General features: G+C 37.6%; 1 protein-coding gene across 1 annotated transcript in view; it reads right to left on the bottom strand.

Moving 5' to 3' along the window:
* Positions 1–8,301: 8,301 nt before the first annotated feature.
* Positions 8,302–23,053, bottom strand: part of LOC100893820 (stimulated by retinoic acid gene 6 protein-like) — a 32,201-nt gene continuing 17,449 nt past the window's right edge. The window contains exons 6-18 of the mRNA XM_011663600.2: positions 22,703–22,825; positions 19,879–19,955; positions 19,344–19,405; positions 18,402–18,463; positions 17,992–18,067; positions 17,608–17,683; positions 16,715–16,787; positions 13,450–13,498; positions 11,875–11,971; positions 11,306–11,410; positions 10,345–10,508; positions 9,168–9,308; positions 8,302–8,554 (exon numbers count right to left, since the gene is read on the bottom strand). Of these exons, the coding sequence (XP_011661902.2) occupies positions 8,385–8,554; positions 9,168–9,308; positions 10,345–10,508; positions 11,306–11,410; positions 11,875–11,971; positions 13,450–13,498; positions 16,715–16,787; positions 17,608–17,683; positions 17,992–18,067; positions 18,402–18,463; positions 19,344–19,405; positions 19,879–19,955; positions 22,703–22,825 (1,275 nt within the window). The 3' untranslated portion in view covers positions 8,302–8,384. The remainder of the gene's footprint in view (positions 8,555–9,167; positions 9,309–10,344; positions 10,509–11,305; positions 11,411–11,874; positions 11,972–13,449; positions 13,499–16,714; positions 16,788–17,607; positions 17,684–17,991; positions 18,068–18,401; positions 18,464–19,343; positions 19,406–19,878; positions 19,956–22,702; positions 22,826–23,053) is intronic.

The raw sequence follows: 23,053 nt of genomic DNA, 5'->3' as shown, positions 1-23,053 counted from the left end.
CCCGGGATCGCTTCACCTGAGTTATACTAATACTAGTCAAAGACCAGGACCAAGTACTGCAACTCTCGTGCCGGTAACACACACAGAAGAGACTGCATCGTCACAAAACTCACAATCTCAGGTATTGCCACAAATATATGTTGTCTCTAACCAGCTAGCCTCGGAGTTGGCCAAGAAGCATATGATTGTACAGTCAATTTTCACAATTAATCTGATTTTGACTGCATATCTAGGCAGAGATATGTACTAGACTAGTAGCAGTAGTAATACTAAGGCCTAGCTGGAGTTTTAAGCATTTTCGTGTTACAATCCAGACTTTACCGGTGGAGTTTGAATTTGGCGTTTATTTTAGTTGAGCTTGTTCCTGTTTAGAAATAGTTGGATTTCACCACACATTTGCAGATTTCTTAACAACTGACACTGCCACTGGAGTGAAGAAAACATCCTAAAATTAGGCCTATAAACTTAAATTGTCCCATAATCTATGGTAGATCAAAGAGCACTAAAAGAAAAGCAAACAAGCACCAACAAAAAAGATGTGATGACGACGAAGTGACCCTAAGATTGCCCTTATCTTGATCAGGTGTTTCTCTCTTTTCTCCTTCTCTCCCCCCCCCCCTTTCCCCCTCTCTCTCTCTCTCTCTCTCTCTATTTCTCTTTCCTCTTTACTCTTCTTTACTGTTCATGGTTCAGCTGCATTTTCATAATCTTTTAAATTTTAGTTGACATTTCATTTCTTATTATGAGTTACACCTGTACTGCTGATTTACCAATCATGATTCCTAGCAGTGGCGTAGAGTAGTCCCAGTGGTTGAGGGGTTTTGTGTGGGGTATTACTAGGTGGGTGATATGCTTATTTACAATGTCCCAGATTGGTAAGGGGGACGGGGTGTGAGGATTTATCGTCTTTATAAATTGTAGCGGCAGGTGTCACAACGGATAAGGAAAAGGAAAGAGTAACGTACTGGCGATTTTATGAAATAGTAAGATGTGAATACGGTAAACAGATATTCGATTAAAAAATATGACACATATAAATTAAACTATTTATTATACTAATTAGGTAGGAAGAGAGAGAAAGAAAGAGAGAGAGAGAGACATACATAGAGACACAAAGAGACATCACCAGGGAGAACCGGCGGGTGGATAAAAGTAAGATGAGTTGCGGAGGGGGCCTGATGTGAGGTTTTGAGGGACCATTGTTTGTATTGTTTAATTGTCATGATTTGTGGTTGTACCGTTGTAATAGAAGTTGCGATGTTGCGGTACAGCTAGCTAGGAGTGATTGATGTCAAGAAAGTATAGCATATGCCAAGAAAGTATATCATATGCCACACAAAATAAATTGAACAATAGTAATTTTCGTACAGAGGCCTTTTAAATTTAATACCATTCACTTTACCACAGCAATTTATCATGTATAACTATTTCTACCTTCTTCGTACATGCAGGCTCTTCTAATATTTTCCTTTGTAAAGGGGCTTGTCTATACAACTAAAAACACGTACCAGATAAAAAGGTTAACAAAACAATTACAAAAACTATTCTATAAACTTCAAATGAAAATATAGCAGAAGTATTCAAACTTATTTACAATATTTATACATCGCATACATAAAAGAAAAAAACAGCCTTGCTCTTCCAAATATTATTTGGTAGACGTCCGGACAACAAAGCTTTTATGAAATAAAAAGTGTTGAGTTTAAACCTGAGTCTGCACATCAGGTAATTTTCTTTAAAAAACAAATATTTCACTTCAGAATTTAATTCAAAAGTTTACTATATCATGAAATATAATCTTTCAAAATTCCGACACGAGAGGACGCTTTTCACAATATCATAATAGTACATTCCACTGCTTTCCCGAATAATATGCATGCATTGTGTGACTTACGTTTAACATTAAAATTGTAAATGATCACTTTTACATCCTTATTCTATTAACAAATCACGGCCCAGACAAAAAAAAAAATAAGAACAAATTTGATTTGTTCAAATCTATTGTCACATGAAGAAAAGAAAGTTCTACATTCACTCATCGATATGAAGTATACTGTTAAAAATGTGTAGTAAAATATCTTCAGTATGATCCTTGACTATAAAGAAGGTGCCTTTGGGTCCGACCAAAACTGCTCCCAAATTAATCAGAAAATAATTGCGCTCCTTGATATTGACATTGCGCACCCAGTATCTTTTCAAGAGTGGAGCGCTCTTTACATATTATTGTTGTACCAAGCAACCAATTAAATTGCCAAGACGAGAACATGACACTCACCTGAATTCATCGAGATCCGGAAAACAACAATTGTATATACATAATGTACTTAGCTACACTTCATAATAATTGTGCATTCAACGGACCACAAAAGGTATTTAACGAGACAAGATAGTGTTTACACGATCATGATGATAGCCCTTGAAAACTGTGGTTTTGTTTTTTCAGACCTAAGCTGAGTATACACAGATTAGCTAATCGACATTTTCCTGCGAGCTACAACAGTTAACATTCTCCATAAACAGATCTACAATATTTATTTTGACTGGAAAAAATAGCAAGAAATTATTTACGAAAAACACCTTAAACCAGTAGCCATTAACCTCCTGGACTTAAACTTGGGCAACGAATTCCCTCTGCACAGGCGTCATTTCGATTGCGTCATTTCGATTGATTCATTAACTTCGCTAATCGGCACGAGCCTGTGAATTTATTTAGCCTATAATAATAATGATAAGCCAGTTATTTACAACATTTCATTGAACTGTATAATACTATAATGTTTGTTTGACTCAATAACAAAACCTATGTTTTTTAAAGTTTTTTAAACAAAGTTTGCGCTGTTCGTTTTGCAATACCTGTTTTTCTTATTCGTGCTACTTGACTCTCAGATGGGGCGTCAGAGACCGCAATCAGTAAAAACACGACCGCGCAGACCTTCCAGAAATCAAATTAAGGGCAACATCGATAACCTATAGAATTGCCTATAGCAAGAATATAAATCAGTCAGCAGAATAGTCCGGCAGCCAAATCCAGATTATTGGCCTAACCTTGTTTTATGGTCTATAGTTTTTTTTTCAATGGATTTTGATTGCTTAGACCTTCTATTTCAAGAATCCGATTGCTGACACTCTGTCAGCCTTGAGCAATTTAAGATATATGACGTCATACAAAATGGCCGCCAAAGTACATGATTTTCCTTTAAAAATGAATAATAAATATATAATAAGGATTTTTTCTACAATTTTTGGCAGCCAAATGTCTGTATCTCTCTAGGACCATCACTAAAAATATGTTTTGTGGTGTTGCATGGCCAGAGATGACCAGCTTATTTGCATATTTTGAAATAGCGCCCTCTATAAACATATTAATTTGAATAAAATATGTGTGCCAGCCAAATGCCAATTTCTTAAATCTATGTCACGTTGAAATCATATTAAATGCTTTTTGGGGGAAACAATTGCAGTTGTGCTGCATTAATCTTTCATCGTATTTGGTACAAATTTAGATAGGGTAGGTGTGGGGAATAGAAGACCCTTAAGCAGATTTGCATAATTTACATAAACATGAACAATGTTACACATACAGACATTTTTGTATTCTCTTTAGTATTTTTTCTCTTTATTTGGTAACGAAATTGTGGTGATGATGTAACTGATTAATAAGATAACAATGATTAATGACGTCATCACCAAAGGTCTCTCATTACCTACATGTGTAGGTAATAAGGGACAGTTACAAATCAAGACATTTTAAATACAATTTGAATGAAAATGGGATAGTTATAGTTAGTTCAAACACTTTTTGAAAGATATACATGCGGCCAATGAACTTATCGAATTTTGAAACGATTTTAAAACGATGGGGCCCAAAATATTTCTGTAGTTTTTTGTTTACAGTAATAAAGGTGCTCTCAAATATGTTAAAATACTTTCAGAATAATGTTCTGGCAATATGACTTTTACATTTATCAAACTCACAGCATAGAAACAACTTCTTAAAATTAAATGCATTCAAATTAGAATGGTGACACGTACAACCAAATTTGTTTCATGATAGTGCCTTTCAACATGAAATGGACAACTGGGGAGAAGTAGGCCCCCATCTTGGACCTGGTGTCCCCCATTACCTACACACATTTCTGATCAGACACCATTCATAATGTGAATTGCAACACCCATTCAAAACACACAGTGGACATAAGCTTTCTGTGATGGTTGGCACATTTCATAAACTTCCTTTTAAAACTATTTTTTTTAAGAGCCACCCCTAAATATCTGCATGCACCACAACATTCAGTGAAAATTGTGTTTTTATATCAGAGCAAAATTTTACGATCAAAATTGTTTATCTTGGTCAATTTTGCCAATTTTCTCGTAGAGAGAACGCACTGTAGTCTTCGAAATGAATTGGATATATGCAGTAGTGTTGTTGAAGGCCACATATGTCGCTATATCAATATTGGAGCCAACACGGACAGACAGTGATGGGTTCAAGCTTGGTGGTCTCCAATTCCCTACACCTACCCTACATATGTCAAGAAAAAAAATGGCTATGAAAGAATTTATTTTTCAACAAATCGGTGAGAAGTGGTTTTACGGCACACATTATTATTCAATTAATAGGCTTTATTTAGACCAGCATTGCTCCAACGTCAGTGAATGTGGATAAAGCAGTTAACATCTATACTAGACAGATGCATGATTTTCAAAAGAAATTACCTGGTGGATTCTATGTCACAATTTCCAAGAATGTTCAAACCGTGGCAGCCATGAATAAGTCAATGTTGGGGTACGAAAGTCTATGAAAAGTTGATCTACTCCAGAGTAATAGGACTGCAGACAAGTTCAAGAGAGGTCAATGTCAAGGACATTTTGTCATAAGAGCTTTTACCAGTCCCAACAGCACTTTTTGATGATTCTGGAAACGAGCACTCCCATGTCAAAGACGGACTTATAGAATTTGACAAAAGTTGAGATGTCAGCCAGGCATGAGACACTGGAACAACCTTGTACAGTCATTGGTGGTTGTGCTCTGCTGTGGATGAAAATCTGATGATGTTTGCTTGGTGTTTGACAGATCCGAGAGTATTTAGAGGTCATAACGGGTCGAGAGTCTTCCAACTCAGTCCCGCGTCACTGCTGCCCTCCAAGAAACTATCTCTTAATGTTCGTCGTCGTCGTCGTTGTCATATAGATCATGGCTCACCCTTGTGACCCGTTTGATGAGACCTTTTGATCGGCATCTGTCTCCTGCAATCCGGTAGAGTGTCTTTAGTATTTAGAGGGTGGCTAGTGATTTCCCTAAGGTCGTCAGTCCATCTGAGCTTGAGTCTTCCTTTGTTACGTGTTTCTTCAAAGGTACCTTGAATGATAATTTGTCAAGGTTGTCTCCTGATCTTCTGCTAACGTGACCAAACTATTGTAGCTTGTACTTGTCAATCCTGGTAGCAAGTGGCGGTTGATCTCCGATGATGGACATTAATTGTGTCCGTTGGTGATGTAATCTCTTCATGATATCCCAAGTAGCTTCCTCCAACACCACATTTCAAAGGCAGATATTGCCGAGCTTCCACCCTCCTTGACAATCATTGACCCAAGAACATTATATAAACTTGTCCACTTGATCACCTTCTTCTCTTTCAACCACCATGCTCTGTTGCATGTAGTTAATTTCCACCAATCATGATCTTGGTCTTTTTCACATTGAGTTAGGGTCCAAATTATTCACTTGCATCCTTCACTCTTTTTTAAGGAGTTCTAGTAGTTCTTCTGATGTTCTTGTTATAAGTGTTGTCAGTGGAATACTGAGCAAAAACACTTAGAGGGGCAGAAAAACAATCTGCATCACCACCACTCATACATGTTACATGCAGGCCCCGCGGAACTTTTTTTTTAAAGCGGGGTGGGGGGGGGGGGGGATTGAAGGATTTACGATCAGGAAGAGAGGAGCGCAAATTGGCGTGGTGTTCAAGGGGCACAGCCCCCGGAAGCTCAAGGGTTTCAGGCATTTATTAACTGTAAGATGAACATATTTTGATACCTCATTTCACCTCGGGTCACTTTCTTTCTTTCTTTCTAGTTCTCTTTAACATACTTTATACAAAAAGTGAGGGGGGCTCGAGTCCCCTGAGCCCCGCTGTTCTGTGGACCCTGACATGTAGGCTTTTAAATAAGCATATTTTTTGCTTGACTGTGGATTTAGGATTTGTCATTTTCCAACATACGCTTAACAAATAATAATTTACTAAAAAGTGAGAAAAACCCCAGGAAAATCATGTCATTTCAGCAACATTTGTAAATCACTGGTATCGAATATATATAAAAAAAAACTGTTCAACTGCCCCCCCCCATACCCTTCCCCATTAATACGCCAGAGAGTGTTGTATTGTCGGCGTATCTTAGGTTGGTGATCGTTCGTCCACCAACAGAAACTTGACCATAAAATGCCTTTCTCATGATGAATTCAGCATAGATGTTGAAAATTTATGGTGATAGGTTGCAGCCTTGACGGACAACTTGACCAATAGTGAACCTTTCGGTGTCGCCATTCTCTGCTCTTACTGTTGCTTCTTGGTATTGGTAGAGCGACTGGATGAGTTGAATTATATGTGCTGGAAAGCCCATCTAGCTCATAATCTTCCATAGGCGTTCATGTTGTACGCTGTCAAAAGCTTTGGAAAGATCAATAAAGCTAGGGAGAGAAGTTGTTGAAACGTGTCTCTAGTGTTGCTAACTTCACAGTCTTTTCATGACAACAAACTACAGTTGATCGACATCATAATTATATGCGCGAGTCTGCAGGATGATTGGGTGCTCAGAAATAGGCAAAAGCACAAGCAGGCCTTTACCGTCAAGATGAGGTTCTTGTTGAAGTGATTCCAGGCAGTGATGTCATGCCAAGGAAAGGTCTGTCCACAACATAGTTATGATGAAGCAGGCAACATCAAAGAACAGCAAGCGATTGGAGTTGATGCTAATGAGAAGATGTATGTTAGGGTCCTAGTGGATGACACAGAAGTCTACGTACTACTTTTGCATCATTATCTACATGACGGACTTATAAAACGCCAATGACCATTGAGACGCCCCTTCACAAATCGAACTGTTATTGATGTTCCTGCCAATGTAGACAAGTTAGGAGATATCATTCCATCGATGTTGGCAGGACATGCGTTGACGGGATGCGACACTCTTGGGGCATACTTTGGCATTGGATAGGGTACAATGCTGAAAGTGATGAAGCAGAAGATTCGACTCCCTTAGGACTGAGTTGGCAATGTTGATGCAGCATGGTCATATGTCATCACTCAACCTACTCAATGCTTTGCTTCATGTTATGGACAGTCAACAACCAACTGAATGTCAGAGGCTCGTATCAACGTGTGGCTATCAAGGGTCCGAAGACTAGGAGCTCCAAATACCCCCAAACCTTGCCTCACTACCTCAAACTACTGAAGCGTTTGTAGAAAATGTTAAGAGAACTCATTTGCAAACATGCGTGTGGAAGCACGCATTACGGTCACGACCTTACTTTGCAGAATTAAGTGTTAAATGACACCCTCTTCCGCATGGAATATTTTAGGGTTCCCAACACTTTAGAGGGCTTTTAAACAAATTTCAAGATTTTGAAGCAAACTTATAAACGGATATAGTCCTGTATCGTAGTGGTAGTTCGTAATTTTTAGGTTAAGTTAAAAGAATCTAGTACCTTAGAATACAAATCTAGTTTCTTAACGCTGTCACTGAAAATGGGCATTTATCACCATATGCCACTTCATATCTATGGGACAGAGAGCATAAAATTCAACCGTGTTTTCTAACTAAATAAATGTGCAGCACAATCTTTACTCACTGTATCCAGTGCATCTGACTCATGACATATGATAATCTCATGTTAGAAATTGGTATTTGGCCATCATTTTGACCTATGCAAGTTAATGTGTCTATAGAGGGCGCCATTCCGAATTATGCAAATTTGCATATCATTTGTGATCATACAGCATCGCAATTTTTATTTAGTGATGATTCTAGAAAAAAATCAAGATATTTGACTGCCATTTAATGTAGTAAAATGCTGTTAAAACTTTTTATATCATTAATTTTGGTTAAAAAGGGGATTTTGGCGGCCATTTTGTATGACGTCACACATCTCAAATTGCTCAATGCTGACAGAGTGTCAGCAATCGAATTCTTCAAATTGATGGTCTAAGGGACTATAATCCGAAGAAAAAAAAACTATAGACCCTAAAACAAGGTATATCGAGATGGCTGCCGGACTAAAAAAAAAAAAAATATATATATATATATATGGCAATAATAATAATGTGGTGACGTTATGGAGCCAAACTCTCCCTCATAAACCAACCACTTTCACCGGCTCGGCAACTTTAAACAAGATGGGACGTCTTCATTTCAGATGAACCAGAAGATTTGTCCTGGTTGTTAACACGGAGAGGTATCTTGTAAGCGAGTTGCGGGTTACGGATCAAAGTGTATGCCACAAGCCAGCGGTTGCGGGCGATCCTCCTCTTCTTACTTGGTGATGGTACCGCTGAATCTGACGGGAAAGTATGTGAAAAATCCCATTTGAAGAAAATCAAGATCTCAAAAGATATGTTATTTAATAATAATAATAATATGGTTATTTATATAGCGTCGTTATCCGTCAGGTTCTGACTCTTGCAATGTCTTAAGTAAAATTCATTTCTTAATTGCGCTCAGCTAATCAAATATTAAAGTTTTCAACATTGCCCTTCACTGATGACATCATCTAGGCGCCATTTTGTGAAATTTTCTGATTTTTCTCATTCATATTTATCACGATCAAGGTCAATATCATTCTGTCCGGTCAATTTCAGGTCAAAAAAGCACGCGCGTGCGCGTACGTCCGCGCGTCAATGCGCGCGCACAATTTTATAATGTTCAAAATCTTGTTGTTCTTGATTTATTTTGTCGGTTTTGTCGATGGGTATTTTTTTTTTCTCACAAGAAACTATTTATTTATTTACTTGTTCATTTATTCACTCACGTATTCATGTATTATTCATTTATTCAGTCATTCATTCATTCAAACATGCATTCATCCATTCTTTCACATATTCATACTAGTTATTTTTTTTTCTTATCATCTTTCTTATTTTCTTATATTTAATCATTCATTTAATGTTTACCTCCCATTTCAGTGGTACACTCGCCTTCGGGTTTGTACTTCCTTTCATTGTTTGACCGACATAGCAGCTGACAGAACGTAACGAGCACGGGATGTGTCATGCTAACCTCAAGCGTGAGATATCCACGATAAGCCATGTAGCCTAGTGAAGGGGGGGGGGGGAGACAAAACGGAAAATAATATAATTATTACATTAAATGTGAGGTCCATCCTGATATTACGTTGGTTTAGATAGAAAGTTGATAGAAAAGTGAAAGTTAATCAAAACCGATTAAAAATTACGAATTAATTTTAATTTTAACGCGCGATCAATCAAACACAAAGTTGCATCTCTGTGCCCTGTAATAAAAATAAATATATACATTTTTCTTAACAAAATTGTCACTCAAACATTCACCCTAAATATAATCGTTGCAAATATATATTTTTTGTATACACCCACGTATAACTAAGAAGATTAAAGCTTATGGAATTTTCTTTACAGAGCCAATTGGAAATGACCTCGCAAGAAAATGTTGCCACTTTGTTTTTTTACAAAATATATGAGATAAAAAAAATGTTGTAAATTTTTAATTTTTAATTAATCAAACATAAAATGGCAACGCTGAGCCGTATCTTCGAGGTCCTCCCAATTTGCTCTGTACAGATAATGTCATAAAAAGTAAATTTTCTTAATTGTTGATGTAGGAATAAATTAGTGTCATACAGGAGTTGTGCAAAAAATGCAATGATTACATTTAGGGTCCATGGATGACTTTAAAAATTCCTTAGGGAAAATATAGATTTGTTTTTCTTTTCTGTTTCTCTCATTTCTCTGGTTCTATTAAAACTAATCCAGGATAAGGTGCATGGAAATCATTTTACAACAAAAGTTTGTTGATATAGACGCACAATAACAATGTATGATTAAAAAGTGAAAGAATACAAGAAATTTAGTTGAAGAAAATGGCGTTGCGTACTTGGGCCAAGCTATTGAAAGAGCTCTTGCATTATTTTTGTATATCGTTGAAACCAAAAAAAAAGCCACTGTTATTATTTTTTTGATGATGATGATGATGATTATTGTTATTTTTTTAATTATAATTATTATCATTATATATTTATCGTTATATTATTATTATTATTATTACTATTATCATCATCATTATTATCAGAACGACAACGGATCATCATCCTACCACGATCGAAGCGTTCGAACCCGCGGATGAGGAGACACTGGTCAACTCGGCCGATGAGTACGAGTCCGACCACAGCCGCCTTCAAGATCCGAAAGATGCATCCCGCTATTCCCAGGAGGACGGACAGGAAGATGAAGAAGAAAGTGATGATGTGAAACAAGTGCCTGTAAACGTATGAGCAGAATAGAAGAATAAAACAAATTTGAAACAGGATGCGATACAAAAAAAACAACACGATTGAAATTCAACTACATATACATTAAAACAATACAAGCAATTTCAATATCCTTGTGCTTCACCTCGTGAAATGCGCGAACGTGACATGATAGTGGATTCTTGTATAGCGCTCATGTTTGTCACACGTGACACTCCTAGCGCTCCCAGCTATTACCTCTAACAACTCAAGGAATTAATTCCTACCAGGTATTACGTCCTACGAATATGGTTTCTTTGGATGTATACAACAATTTTTTTTAAAATAGAAATTCCATTTTAATTGATTTATTCGAAAACAGTTTTTTATTTCTATATTTTGTTTGAACAACTGGATTCAAAACGCTAGTAAAAAGTGATACATTCGTAAATAACTAGCCGTTCTTCTTGGTCTATGTATATAATCATATAAATCATAATCAAAACGATTGAAACGATTAATATGACCAAACTAACTAACAAGTTTGCAAAATTGATTGTAATCGGAATATTAGGTAAACAATTTTTATCCAAACACTGGAATCCATTGACTTAACTACTTTTAAATCATCCAAGTGATATTCGTTGTTACAATCTCTTAATAATTCAAATGTTTTCCACTAAATGACCGGTCTGTTTAATATCTATTAAAAATATTCTTGATTTAAATCTTTTGTTATAAACCAACAAAATAATGAATCAAGTCACTCGCTTGGAAACGAAACTTAAACATGTACGGGACTTAATTAATGTCTACCCATTCACTTACAGGTTCTTTAGTACAAGTGCGCCATCTTCGTTCGCTTGGAGAAGAACGCAACGAGCAAAAATTCGAAGAGCGATGTAGAGAAAAACTATCATCGCAAGGTGTACCCTGGAAAGAGGTTAAAAATATTAAAACAATCAATGGGCATAGCTACTAGGATACTGGGGGGGGGCACTACCATCCCCTCTACAGCCGAACGGCGAGGGAGAGAGAGAGAGAGAGAGAGAGAGAGAGAGAGCGAAGAAATAGGAGGGTATATGTATTGTCAACTTGCTAGAAGCTCGTTGGGTTTGGGATATGTTCGAACAAAAGGTAAGTATTTAGAGAACAATTATTTTAAGATCGGTTTATAAAAAATAACATTTTTTTCTTCATCACCTATATTCACAAAATATCTTTTCAATATATTCAAATTACATCAATTTGAATAATAAGAGAGTAAGATTGGAAACACCCAGCACTGAAATTAAATGATATTTTTTTTGGACGGTTGACGATTGCAATGGATGATGCATTAAACATTTTACGAAGGTGGTAACAAAAAGTCAGGCTAATAAACATTAAAATGATACCAGTATTCTCTCATCAGCTCCAAAAGTAAGCCGTATTGAAAGAGCAGACTGAGTCCGAAGAATATTGCCCAGAGCATAACTTGTAGAATAATGAATCCTGAAAACAAAATCAAGAGTAAAAAATAAAGTGAAGTAGAAAATTATGTAAACTTGTGAAAAAGTCCTCTTCCTTGTACTAGTTCGTGATACATTTAGAAAGGTAACGAAGGCCGGGAGTTGGAGGAGGGGCAGACTGAGAGTGGTGTTTATATCCATTCACAATTTATTGACAACATTTTTTTTTTTTTAACTTTTTTGCCTTTATTCAGATCTTCATAATTATACAAAATGATGAATAGGAACACAATTGTTCTTACAGTATAAACATACATGTAGTCAGGCGCGTACGCAGGGGGTGTTTGGGGGTTAACCCCCCCTTTGGTATTTTTATGTTTATAACCCCCCTCCCCCCTAAACTCCCCCCCCCCCTTTGGGGTTAAAAAAAAAAAAAAATTATTCCCATGGCTGACCTAAAAAAGGTGATCTTACCCCTCCCCCCCCAACGGAGCAAAATGTCAAATTTTCAAATTTCGAGACCAAAAAGAAAAAAAAAAGAAAGTGTCCTCTTACCCCCCCCCCCCCTCCCCGCTTATTCAGCGGCTGGCTGAGTCGATGCGAAATTTTCGGCCCGATTTAAAAATGTTAACCCCCCCCCCCCCCCCCTTGAAAAAATCCTGCGTACGCGCCTGCATGTAGTACATTGTCTCATACATTATAAACACAGACATATTTAAACAATAGTTTCCGTAAGTATCCAAACTAATATAGTACACATTCAAACAAATGTACAGAATGTGCTCCAATTCCTTTAAAAAAGGAAAAGGTGACGGTAATACTTGGATACAACATTATAAAAAGGAATTTAGGAAAAACGTGAAATTTAGGAGAAAGCTCATGCACCCTCTACAGTTAAAAAACACACTCTTGTTTTGAAAGATATGGGTTTCATTTTAATGACGGAAAATGATGTGTGGTGTTGTTGTTTGGTGCCATCGAGTCGTCTCCGACTCCTGGACAAACCCTCACCAGGTGACTCTGTCCTGGGCATGTATCTTCATCTTCATCTTAATGACATGTCTGTTTCTCAGGTCACACCTTCTATCCATCTAATCCTTTGCCTTTCTCTTTTTCATTTCACCTTGCACTTTACCAACCATGAATGTGGTATCCTGCTCCATACCCTTTAGATATTACAATGTTTCCCAAAGAAGCCAACTCTCTGTTTCGTAATCATGGCCTCCAAATAAAAGCTCACATCTCCCTGGTTGTAGGTCATCAAGCACTGATCTGTTTGTTGTTCTGGCTGTTAATGGAATCCTACGCATCCTGTGCCAACCCCATGACTTTTTCAAATGAGTCCAATTTCTTTCTCTTTTTTCTCTTTTTCTATCCAGTATACAATTCCACACAGCACCACGGGGAAGAATATCCATCCTCATCTATGTTGTTGTTTTGCTTACATCTTGGTATTTTTATATCTTACAACATGACTAAGTGAATAAATGCGTGTTTAAAAAGCTTTAACAAATTACTGACCAGAGATGAGAAAGGCAATGGTGTATCCACTAAACTTCAAAGCCGAGACCTAAAAAAGAAACACGTGAGACAAATTTAAAGGTAAAGATGAGAACTTGCGACGCGAAATGCCACTTCGGAGAAACTATTAGGCCGATAAAGGTCATTTATACCATGAACCTGAGCCATGTTTGTATAAAGTTATGAAGCCAATCGAGACGACTGTCAGATACATGTTATCGAAGGGTATGTAATTAATATTCATTTATGCACGGGTGTTCCATTCTACACAGGCGGAATGAAGGACCTCCATTATGCTATGGTCACATAACCCAAAAGTAGCCTGGTCGGCGGCCGAGCGGCGAGTTTTTAAGCAATTCTGCCCGGCGGCTGCCCGGCCACCGAGCGGCGGCCGCCCAGGCACCGCTCGTTTTTAGGGCATCGCTCGGTCGCCGCTGAAGTTTTAGCGCGGAGTTAAAATTTGGGCGGGGCCTGCTCACTTTTCAGTCGCCGCCCAAAATACGCTCGGTGCCTGGGCGGTCGCTGACCGGGCACCGACGTAATCGCTGGGCGATGCCTAATTCCAGCAGCGACCGAGCAGGCTACTGATCGGTCGGTCGCTGCTCTGATTTGTGACCATAGCTTAACTGTAGCAGTGATTATTCTAAAATGAACAAAGACGGACATCTTCATGTGAAAAAGATCTGTAGATATTTGGGAGTCATTTGTACAAGTTCCATCTCCGAAATGGCTAATTATCTTGTAAAGGAAATTGTCGTGAAGCTTGCAGAAAAGGTATTCTTCATGTAATACATAATACTTGATGTAGGCCTATGGCGCGATGTTTTGGAATAATCGAAAAGAAACACGAACTAGAAGAAATAGGGGACTATACACATCATTGGGCGTCAATCCTTGGGGGACGAGGGGACACGTCCCCCCCACGAATTTTCAGGTGGCGAAATGTCCCCCCCCCCCCCCCCCATGATTCGGGGTTAAAATCTTCTTTTTTTTTCTTTCTTCCTCTCTTTCTCTCTGTATTGAGAAAAATCAAACCAAATCAGGCGATCAGATTTTATTTTTTTACTAGAAGCGTCATTAATATTACATTCACATTACCGGAAGTTCAAACATTGGTTTACGATGAAAATCCTTTCACCAACTGAAAAAAAATCAAATTAATCCCTTGTATCTTTAAACTTTATGGCTGATTGTTCAATGGAAACAACAAATTCATCTATCTATTCCCCCCCCCCCCCCCCCCCCCGTTGCGTTCTTGTTCCTGTTAGTTGAACTTAAGACTGTTTTCTTTTTAATTTGGCAAAAATTAAGCCCAAAGTCAAGCCATCTATCCATCAATTTCAAAAAATCTTCAACTTCTGAGGGGGGCACATCCCGCCTCAGACACCCCTTGTGTTCTACTGTTTCTTTTTAATTTGGCAAAAAGTATGCACCAATTCGAGCCATCTATCCATCAATTTAAACAAAAATCTTCAACTTCTGAGGGGGGCACACCCCCACCCCCCTCAGACACCCCCTGCGTTCTACTGTTTTTTTTCTAATTTGGCAAAAAGAATGCACCAAATTGAGCCATTTATGTATCAATTTTAAAAAAGTATTCAACTTCTGAGGGGGCACATCCCTTCAGACACCCCCTCCTGCGTGGCGCGCCCATTCGTCCCCTTACAAAATAACCTGGCGCCGCACTGTCTAAATTGTGCCCCCCCCCCCCCACGGTCTGATTTGGATTGACGCCCATGACTATACACACGTATGGCATGAAAACTTGCTATGAATTTCTTAGCTATTTCTCTTTATAAGGGCATACGAAGAGCTATCTTCATAATTCCTACTATGCTATATTCCTCCTCAAATTTGTATCAAGAACGAAAGAGGAAGTTCACAAAGTATTTTTCATTTTACCGTAACTGTTCGAACCTCAACTTCTGCTTACAATACATGGATATATTTTCGTTCATCCTAACATCGTTTATCACATAATATCATCCATAGCAACCATCCCATCCAGATGTCACTCTGACAAAATAACAAAATATACAATATTTTGGGATATAGCCTGCCGAGCTACTAGCACGTAGATACAGCATTTATTTCACATAAATTATCAACACTTTTATTTTTCAAAGTATGAAAACAACTTCCAACAAATTCTGTCTGAAAATCATACATATACAATGTTTTTACACCTCTTAACATTTAATCATGTGAAATCATAACTAATTAAACTTTTATGCCCTTACCCTAATTATGCCCGGGTTTAAAAAAACAGAGATAAAACTCAATCAGCACTAAACTCTGAAAAGACCCTATGGCCACCGCAACCTAAACTTTGATGCAACAACGTCTCCTACCTATTATCATTTTTTAGTTCACTCTTTAAAAAGAACTCCATATATATAAAAAAATAAAATAAAAAAAACGTGCTAGTGTGCGGTCCTTGGAAAGCTAGAATGACTTCCCTCTACACACCACACCCTTAAGCCCCAGTCCCATATAAAGCCGGACCAGCACGGACGAGCACGGACCACTCCGGACCATCCCGGACCATGGTCTGGGGTGATCCGGGATGGTCCGGGATGTTTTGTTAAAAAAAGTGTGATGCTTTTAAGCTACAGTCCCATATACGTCCCGGACCGTCCCGGACCATCCCGGACCCCATCCGGGGTGATCCGGGATTCGGTCCGTGTTGACACCGTGTTGGCACCGGGGTGGTCCTGGATGGTCCTGGATGGTCCTAGGCGGTCAATAACTCACTCCCGGACTGCCACGGATCAACACGGACCGCCCCGGCGCCACTACGGATGACCCCGGACCCAGCACGGTGGCTACACGGATCACCCCGGATCAAACTATTGTCCCGGACCGTCCCGGACCACCCCGGCAGTTTTTGACCGTCAAAAACATCCGGGGTCGACTCCCGGACCGCCCAGGACCATCCAGGACCATCCAGGACCATCCAGGACCATCCAGGACCACCCCGGTGCCAACACGGTGTCAACACGGACCGAATCCCGGATCACCCCGGATGGAGTCCGGGATGGTCCGGGACGGTCCGGGACGTATATGGGACTGTAGCTTTATCTCGCATCCTCTCTTTTCATATTCAAATGAAACACCTTCGACGCAACGGAAATTGAATAATTCCGTCACGCATGCCGGAGAACAATTAGTGTTCACCACTTATTGGCCGTATAAACAACATTTGCCAGCTATACGATGTAACGCTGGCAAATACATTTCTTAAAAAGTTACTAGAAAAACTTACCACAGCTCTAGGGGGTGTTTGATGTATGTAGGTCAAGGAGTAATCGCCTTTCCAAAGACTACGTGTGTGGTTCCTATAAAATACATAAGGTAGGGAGATATTTAATTGCACATAATTGAACGACTTATGCCATCGTGGCTGATCACTTACAAAGTGATGAGCCACGAATTTATTAGCAGCCGGCTTGGTTATTTTAATGGTTTATCATTTGGCTAGCTAGATTCGCAAATAATCAATTCGCAGCGTGTTCCGAATTCATGTGCAAGACATGGGTCCAATTCCTCAAAAGGTCCCTATTTTACAGTTGTTTTTAATCAAGTTACATTGGTTGACTATAAGGCATAGAAAGGCATTTAAGATACTTTTGCTTGTTTACAGAGCGTTATATTGAATTGTCAAGCCCCACATTGTTTGAATTATTATCTTTTAAATTACATCCATGTACACATAACTTACGAAGTAAACAGGAGAGGCTGCCTCACACACAAAAAAATAAGTAACTCTTGGAGATTGCACTTTTAGTTGCGTCGCTCCAAAGCTTTGGAATAAAATAACACTTGACATACAGATAACCCTCATCTGTACTGTCTTCAAAGTCGCACTTTTTTCAGGAGCTTTTTAATTTTTTTCTAGAGGCGAATCATCATCATCTTATTATCATCATCTTCATCACCATCATCATCATCAATATCGTCCTCATCATCATCATCATCATCATGGTCGTCATCATCATGATCATCGTCATCATCGTCATCATCATCATCATCATCATCATCATCTCAATCATTATTGACGTCATACCATCATCATTATCATTATCATCATCATCATCATCGTCATCATTATCGTCGTCACCCTGATCATCATAACATCATGGAAATTGTATGCATTACCTGTAGTTACGCAGAGTAAAGAAACTGTTCGTGACAGCGATGACAAATGCCAAAATACAGGAGGCATAAAAGGTAGCTGAAAAATGAACGCGTGTAGGACAAACATCATTGTCATTGGTATTACTTAAAAATATAGGTTTGGCATATTATTAAGAGAGTTGTTTCCCATCTTTGCGTCATGTGTTCACTGAATGGCAATGTTAACATTTGTGTCTCTTTACGTACCAAGGTAGATCTACCAATCATGCTCATTATGCAAAGATAAGATTAGGTTCTTACATCGGTTACATCAATACATGAATGATAGAAAATGAAACGATTTTGCTTTTCATATGGCTAATGATATAAATTATTGATATTTACCGTTCAAGTAGTGTTACTCACCAGGTAAAGTTTCCAGCCAATGCTGATGAATTTCTTTCAACAAGGGTCGCAAAGCCGCAACGTAATAAGCACATGTCTGTATAATAAGGGTATAAACATGTATGAATTGAGTTTGATTCCTTTGTACCATTGCAATAAACTAATTGTAAGAGTTGTTAAATCCCTCTTGAATTAAACCATCAAAGACTGTTACTTAATATGTTCAAATTTTGCATCAACAGTAATATTTGTGAACAGCAGGACTGTTTCAAAGAAGGCCTCGACGATACTGCTGTATAACCATGTTAAAAATTCATTTATATTTGTGATGCAATGTTTATGGGGAAAAAATGAACACCAATCAATGAATTATTCTATCAATTTTCTTTCTTTCTTTGCCTTTTGGGAGGGGATGGGGGAGGGGAACCTACTTGATACATGCAGGCAAGAGCGAGACCAACTGTGCAAACAATGCGAGTAGAATACTTAAATCCTGAAAAGTAGATAGAATAGGATGGAAATTAGTGAAGACATCTTATCAGTAAGTACATAAATATGCATAAGTTTTGCAATAAAGGCGTTGCAGCTTTTTACCTGATCCCTTCGGATTGTTCGGAAGCCAATCGAATTTAAGTTTTCGTATCAATTTCAAATTAAATTCCGATATATGTTACTCATAACAACAGGGGGAAGATATCCATATGTATGTATGTACGTGTGAAATGACCAGTTAGAGTCATGAATATGAATTTACAATAAAAATATCAGCAGATAATATTTTTCCTTAAAACACATAAATGTGAAGCAGCAAGAAGAACTGATAACAAAACTTCAGCAGTCCATCATTAAATAGGTACGACATGTAATTATAAAATTATTCGTTTAAAGATAAAGGTGAGTTCTGGTAATGCGATTGAATGTGAACGAAAAGGTGTGGAAATGGATCAGAAACAGTTGATCATAAATATAATGTACTACTACTACTACTATCATGTAGCATGTAAGTATTGGTGTGGACTGCAAGGTTCTGGAGTCATGAAAATCATAATAAATTTAGCCCAGTCCTGGTAAAGTAACAAGCACTGTACACATCAAGATTATATTAGACTACACAAATGGTGTCAGTGCTACTATACCTTGATTTCCTTATCTTTCTATGCTCATTACTCAGCCATTATCCATTTTCATTCGAAATTGTTTTGCACATGACATTTATTTGTAATCTTGAACATTCATTGTAAGTTTCGTTTGATTCTGTGAGCATTAATGTTCTTTTTTTACCAGAACTCAAGTTTATCTTTAACAATAAATTTATGATTTTACATCAAAATCGAAACAGAATTGTAAAAGGAATAATATTAAAGAAAGTTTACCTGGTATGTTTGGATAAATGATTCTGAAAAGGGTCGTTACTGCTCCGCCTGACTTGTTCCTACTGGAATTGAACGAAACAGTAAACACACCTGCAGAGTCTAGATACTAGTCTTATCTTATCTTGTCTGATTAATAATCATAACTATTATTATACACCCTTCATGTGTATGTTATTATTACTTTAATTACCACAAGCTGTCTCAGTTTTGAGAAGAACAAGCACTGCTTGAAGAAAAGTTTACAAGAACATAATAATTTAAGTAATACCCGAGGGAAAAATTAATTCAAGTCATAAATATAGTTCGACCCCCATAGTTCGAGAGAGGGAAATTGAAATTGAAAACATAATGTTAGTACCGTCGGGGTAAATTTCCGGTTGTGCATGAATTCGCGTATTGCCAAGTGATACACAGTTCTTACTACACACTTTAATAGGCAATGCAATACGTGTGCTCAAAATTAAAGGCAAATTTCAGGCAAGAGCTTGGTAGCATTTTAATCAAATAAAACTTCAAACGTTTGCCAAGTTCTTACCTTGCCCACGCGGTGGCGGGCAACAACAGATACCGAACTCGAACGCAGTAGTGGGTTTCCTCAAACTGCCTTTCACACTAGATGGAAAATTAAAAAGGAAGCATCAAATTATACGTGTGTGATGGTCTACTTTGATAGGTTTCATGCAGTTAAACCATGACTGTGTGTAAATCCACGTTGAATATTGACAAATATTGGATATCAAAAGCACATGTTTCACGCGGTTAAACTATGTATACATCTACGTTCAATGTTGATTTTACACCACATTGATTATTATCGTCTAGTTTGTCACCCCAAAACTGTCCATTTCTGTTCATGTTATACTTGTTACCGTATTAATTACTTGCTGCCTCTGTGTGTACAAATCGGACGTTTGAATACACGTCAGTGAACTAGCGATGATTATCTGAAAGTTTGGTTACTAGTAAGTAGTAGAGAAACATCAAATTGAGCAGGGGTGTATCCAGCAAGCGTGACCCTCCTTCTTCCACGTATGACCAGTACTTTGTTTAATAAGTTCTAGATACACCACAGGTTGGTTGGTTGGTTGTTTTCTTCGTATTTTGTAGATCACATTAGTTAGGGGTGGCATTGAATCTGTCAACATGCTGATCAGTATCAGAAACTTAAACTTTTCTTGGATATGTTTTTCTAAACCTTTTCAACTGATCGATATTGATAAAGATAATGATGATAATAGTGTTGGTGATGATGATGATGACGACGATGATGATACTAATAATATTGATAATAATCGTAATGATAATAATAATGATGATAATATTAATATTCTTAATAATGCTACTACTACTGATGAAAATGATGACGATGAAAATATTGAAGGAATAGTCGGGTTCTGTTGCAGAGGGCGCTACACTAAATAATTTTTTGTGAGATAATTAAAACAAAAAAATGAAAGAACATACAATTTAAATGACAAAATCATCTTTGTCTGATAAAAATCGGTTCAGAGACAGCTGAAATATCCATAAATATAACGATTTCTAATACTTGTGTACCACCACAAATATTAGATAATTTGAAAAAGCCGTTGAAAAACGAAATAGCGCGTTTTACGTCGTATTTCAGCCAATGCCGATGTTGTTTTTTTTTGTTGGCATTTTTGTGTTGGTTAAATTACGCACACAACCAGCTGGCCCATGTATTGTTATTTTAATTAAATAATTAATTAACGGTCACCGTATTCTTTTTGGAAAAATGAGTTGAATTGGTATAATCGTATTGGCTAAATTTCACACATTTTGGGGTCTAAAATTACCTTCATAGCAATTTTAGGTCCTAAAAGGGCACTAGAAAATGTCATAGATAGGAATAAGAGCAAAAGTCACACACTTTAAGGGCCCACTGCACTACTGGTAGCTACTTGCGCCCTCTATATAACAAACAATGCCTAATCGGTGACCATTGGTCCCCCATGATCCTCTTTTTCTTATGTTAAGTGAGAGCTGAGTTGATGAGATAACCACCTGTCCAGTGACCTTGTAGAGCGGTTTAATCCCTCCTGTAAACTACGGCAGATAAGCTTTAAAGGCATTTGCGGTCTGAAAACAGAACTCAATTATACCTTTAATATGAAAAGATAACAACAACAACAATAATTACAGTAGTAGTACATGGAGTATTAAAAGTAATAGTAGTAGGAGTAGTATTAATATCAGGAAAGTAGTAAAAGTAGCAGTAATAGTAGTATTTACATTTGTAATGTCTCTAAGCGCTTTACAGTTAATAAGCGAATCGCTCATGCCAATTTTCTATTTCGAAATAGGAAATGGGCCTACGTAAATATTGTGTACTTCACACATGTCACTAATCACTTGGGAAAGGCCATCAGATAACACATACTGTATACATATACTCTACTAACGACCAACCTTTCCATGCGAATTAAACTATACGACCGAGAGACCGTTTAAAGAGAAGGTTCATTGACATTTTAAAAATATTTAAAATATACCTCTACAGATTGCTGAGAATCTTAAGAACATAAGTGGAGTAAATTAAATGAAATGTTGATGCCCTATCCAGAACCCATTTACAGATTGGAATGCCGACGATAAAACGCATGCGATAGTGCGACGTCACTGAATGAACTACTCTACTTCACACATTTGGGACAATGTAGGATACCTATTACAATTTTTAGATATGGGTTTAACTTTGTTTGAATATTTACCGCCAGTGGTAATATTTCCTTTATATTGGCACTTAAAAGATAAAGTTGAGTTCTGGTCACCATGCGATTGCATTACAAAAGAAACGGTATGGAATCGATTAAATACTTGATAATGATGTCAATAACAAATTATCATTTATTTAATATTAATTGTAGAAGTCTCCAACACAAGTTTGATGCATTGTCTGTACTTATAATGTCATAACGTAAGTTTCAATTCTTATGTTTCGGAGACATTGGTAAGGGATGAAAATTTGCAATATTCTCTGTGCAATTTCGATAATCATGAATTTGTCGGGAAAAAATAGAAGACTTAGACGCGATTCCTTAAAACGGACTAACTGATGTTACTGATAGGTCTTCATCATTATTAGATAATATTTTTACAAATGATTCTGGCCATATCTATTCTGGAATATTATTAACTTACATTTCTGACCACTACCCGGTATATAATATTTGTGAGACTGCTATTCAACAAAAGTACCCGACCTCTGAGTCGATCGACCTATCAATTTAAAAATAATCATTGAAATAATTAAGACAGATTTACGACAGTTCATTGAGATAATCATTGAGAACCATTCATAGTATACACATACTTGCAATACACATTTCCATGGTTACCTGATCTGCAGTAAGAAATCGTCTGCACATGCGCACTATCCTCCTGATGAAGTAAATTTCGAGCCCAATAAGAGAGAAGACAACGGGTATGTCTACAGCTCCTTGTATATCGCCCTCTTCCGTCTAAAAGAGAAAATAATCGTGCAATCCCACTCATTCTGGGCCCTGTTTCATAAAACGTGTTATCAATAACAAATTCCTGTTACTGCTATAAGCTACTGAAATCGTTGCGTTTGATTGGCTGAGAGCAAATTTGTCATAGAAGTTTAGCATTTGTTATTCACAAACAGGGGCCAGATTCTGGCTGTTTCTAACCGCACGAATTCACACCCGGAAAAAAAAGGGGGAAAA

Source organism: Strongylocentrotus purpuratus, unplaced genomic scaffold (genome assembly GCF_000002235.5).
Source record: "Strongylocentrotus purpuratus isolate Spur 01 unplaced genomic scaffold, Spur_5.0 spur5_scaffold_9, whole genome shotgun sequence".
Taxonomy (NCBI): Eukaryota; Metazoa; Echinodermata; class Echinoidea; order Camarodonta; family Strongylocentrotidae; genus Strongylocentrotus; species Strongylocentrotus purpuratus.
Note: the sequence above shows the minus strand (reverse complement) of the source record. Positions and strands in the feature narration are given on the sequence as shown.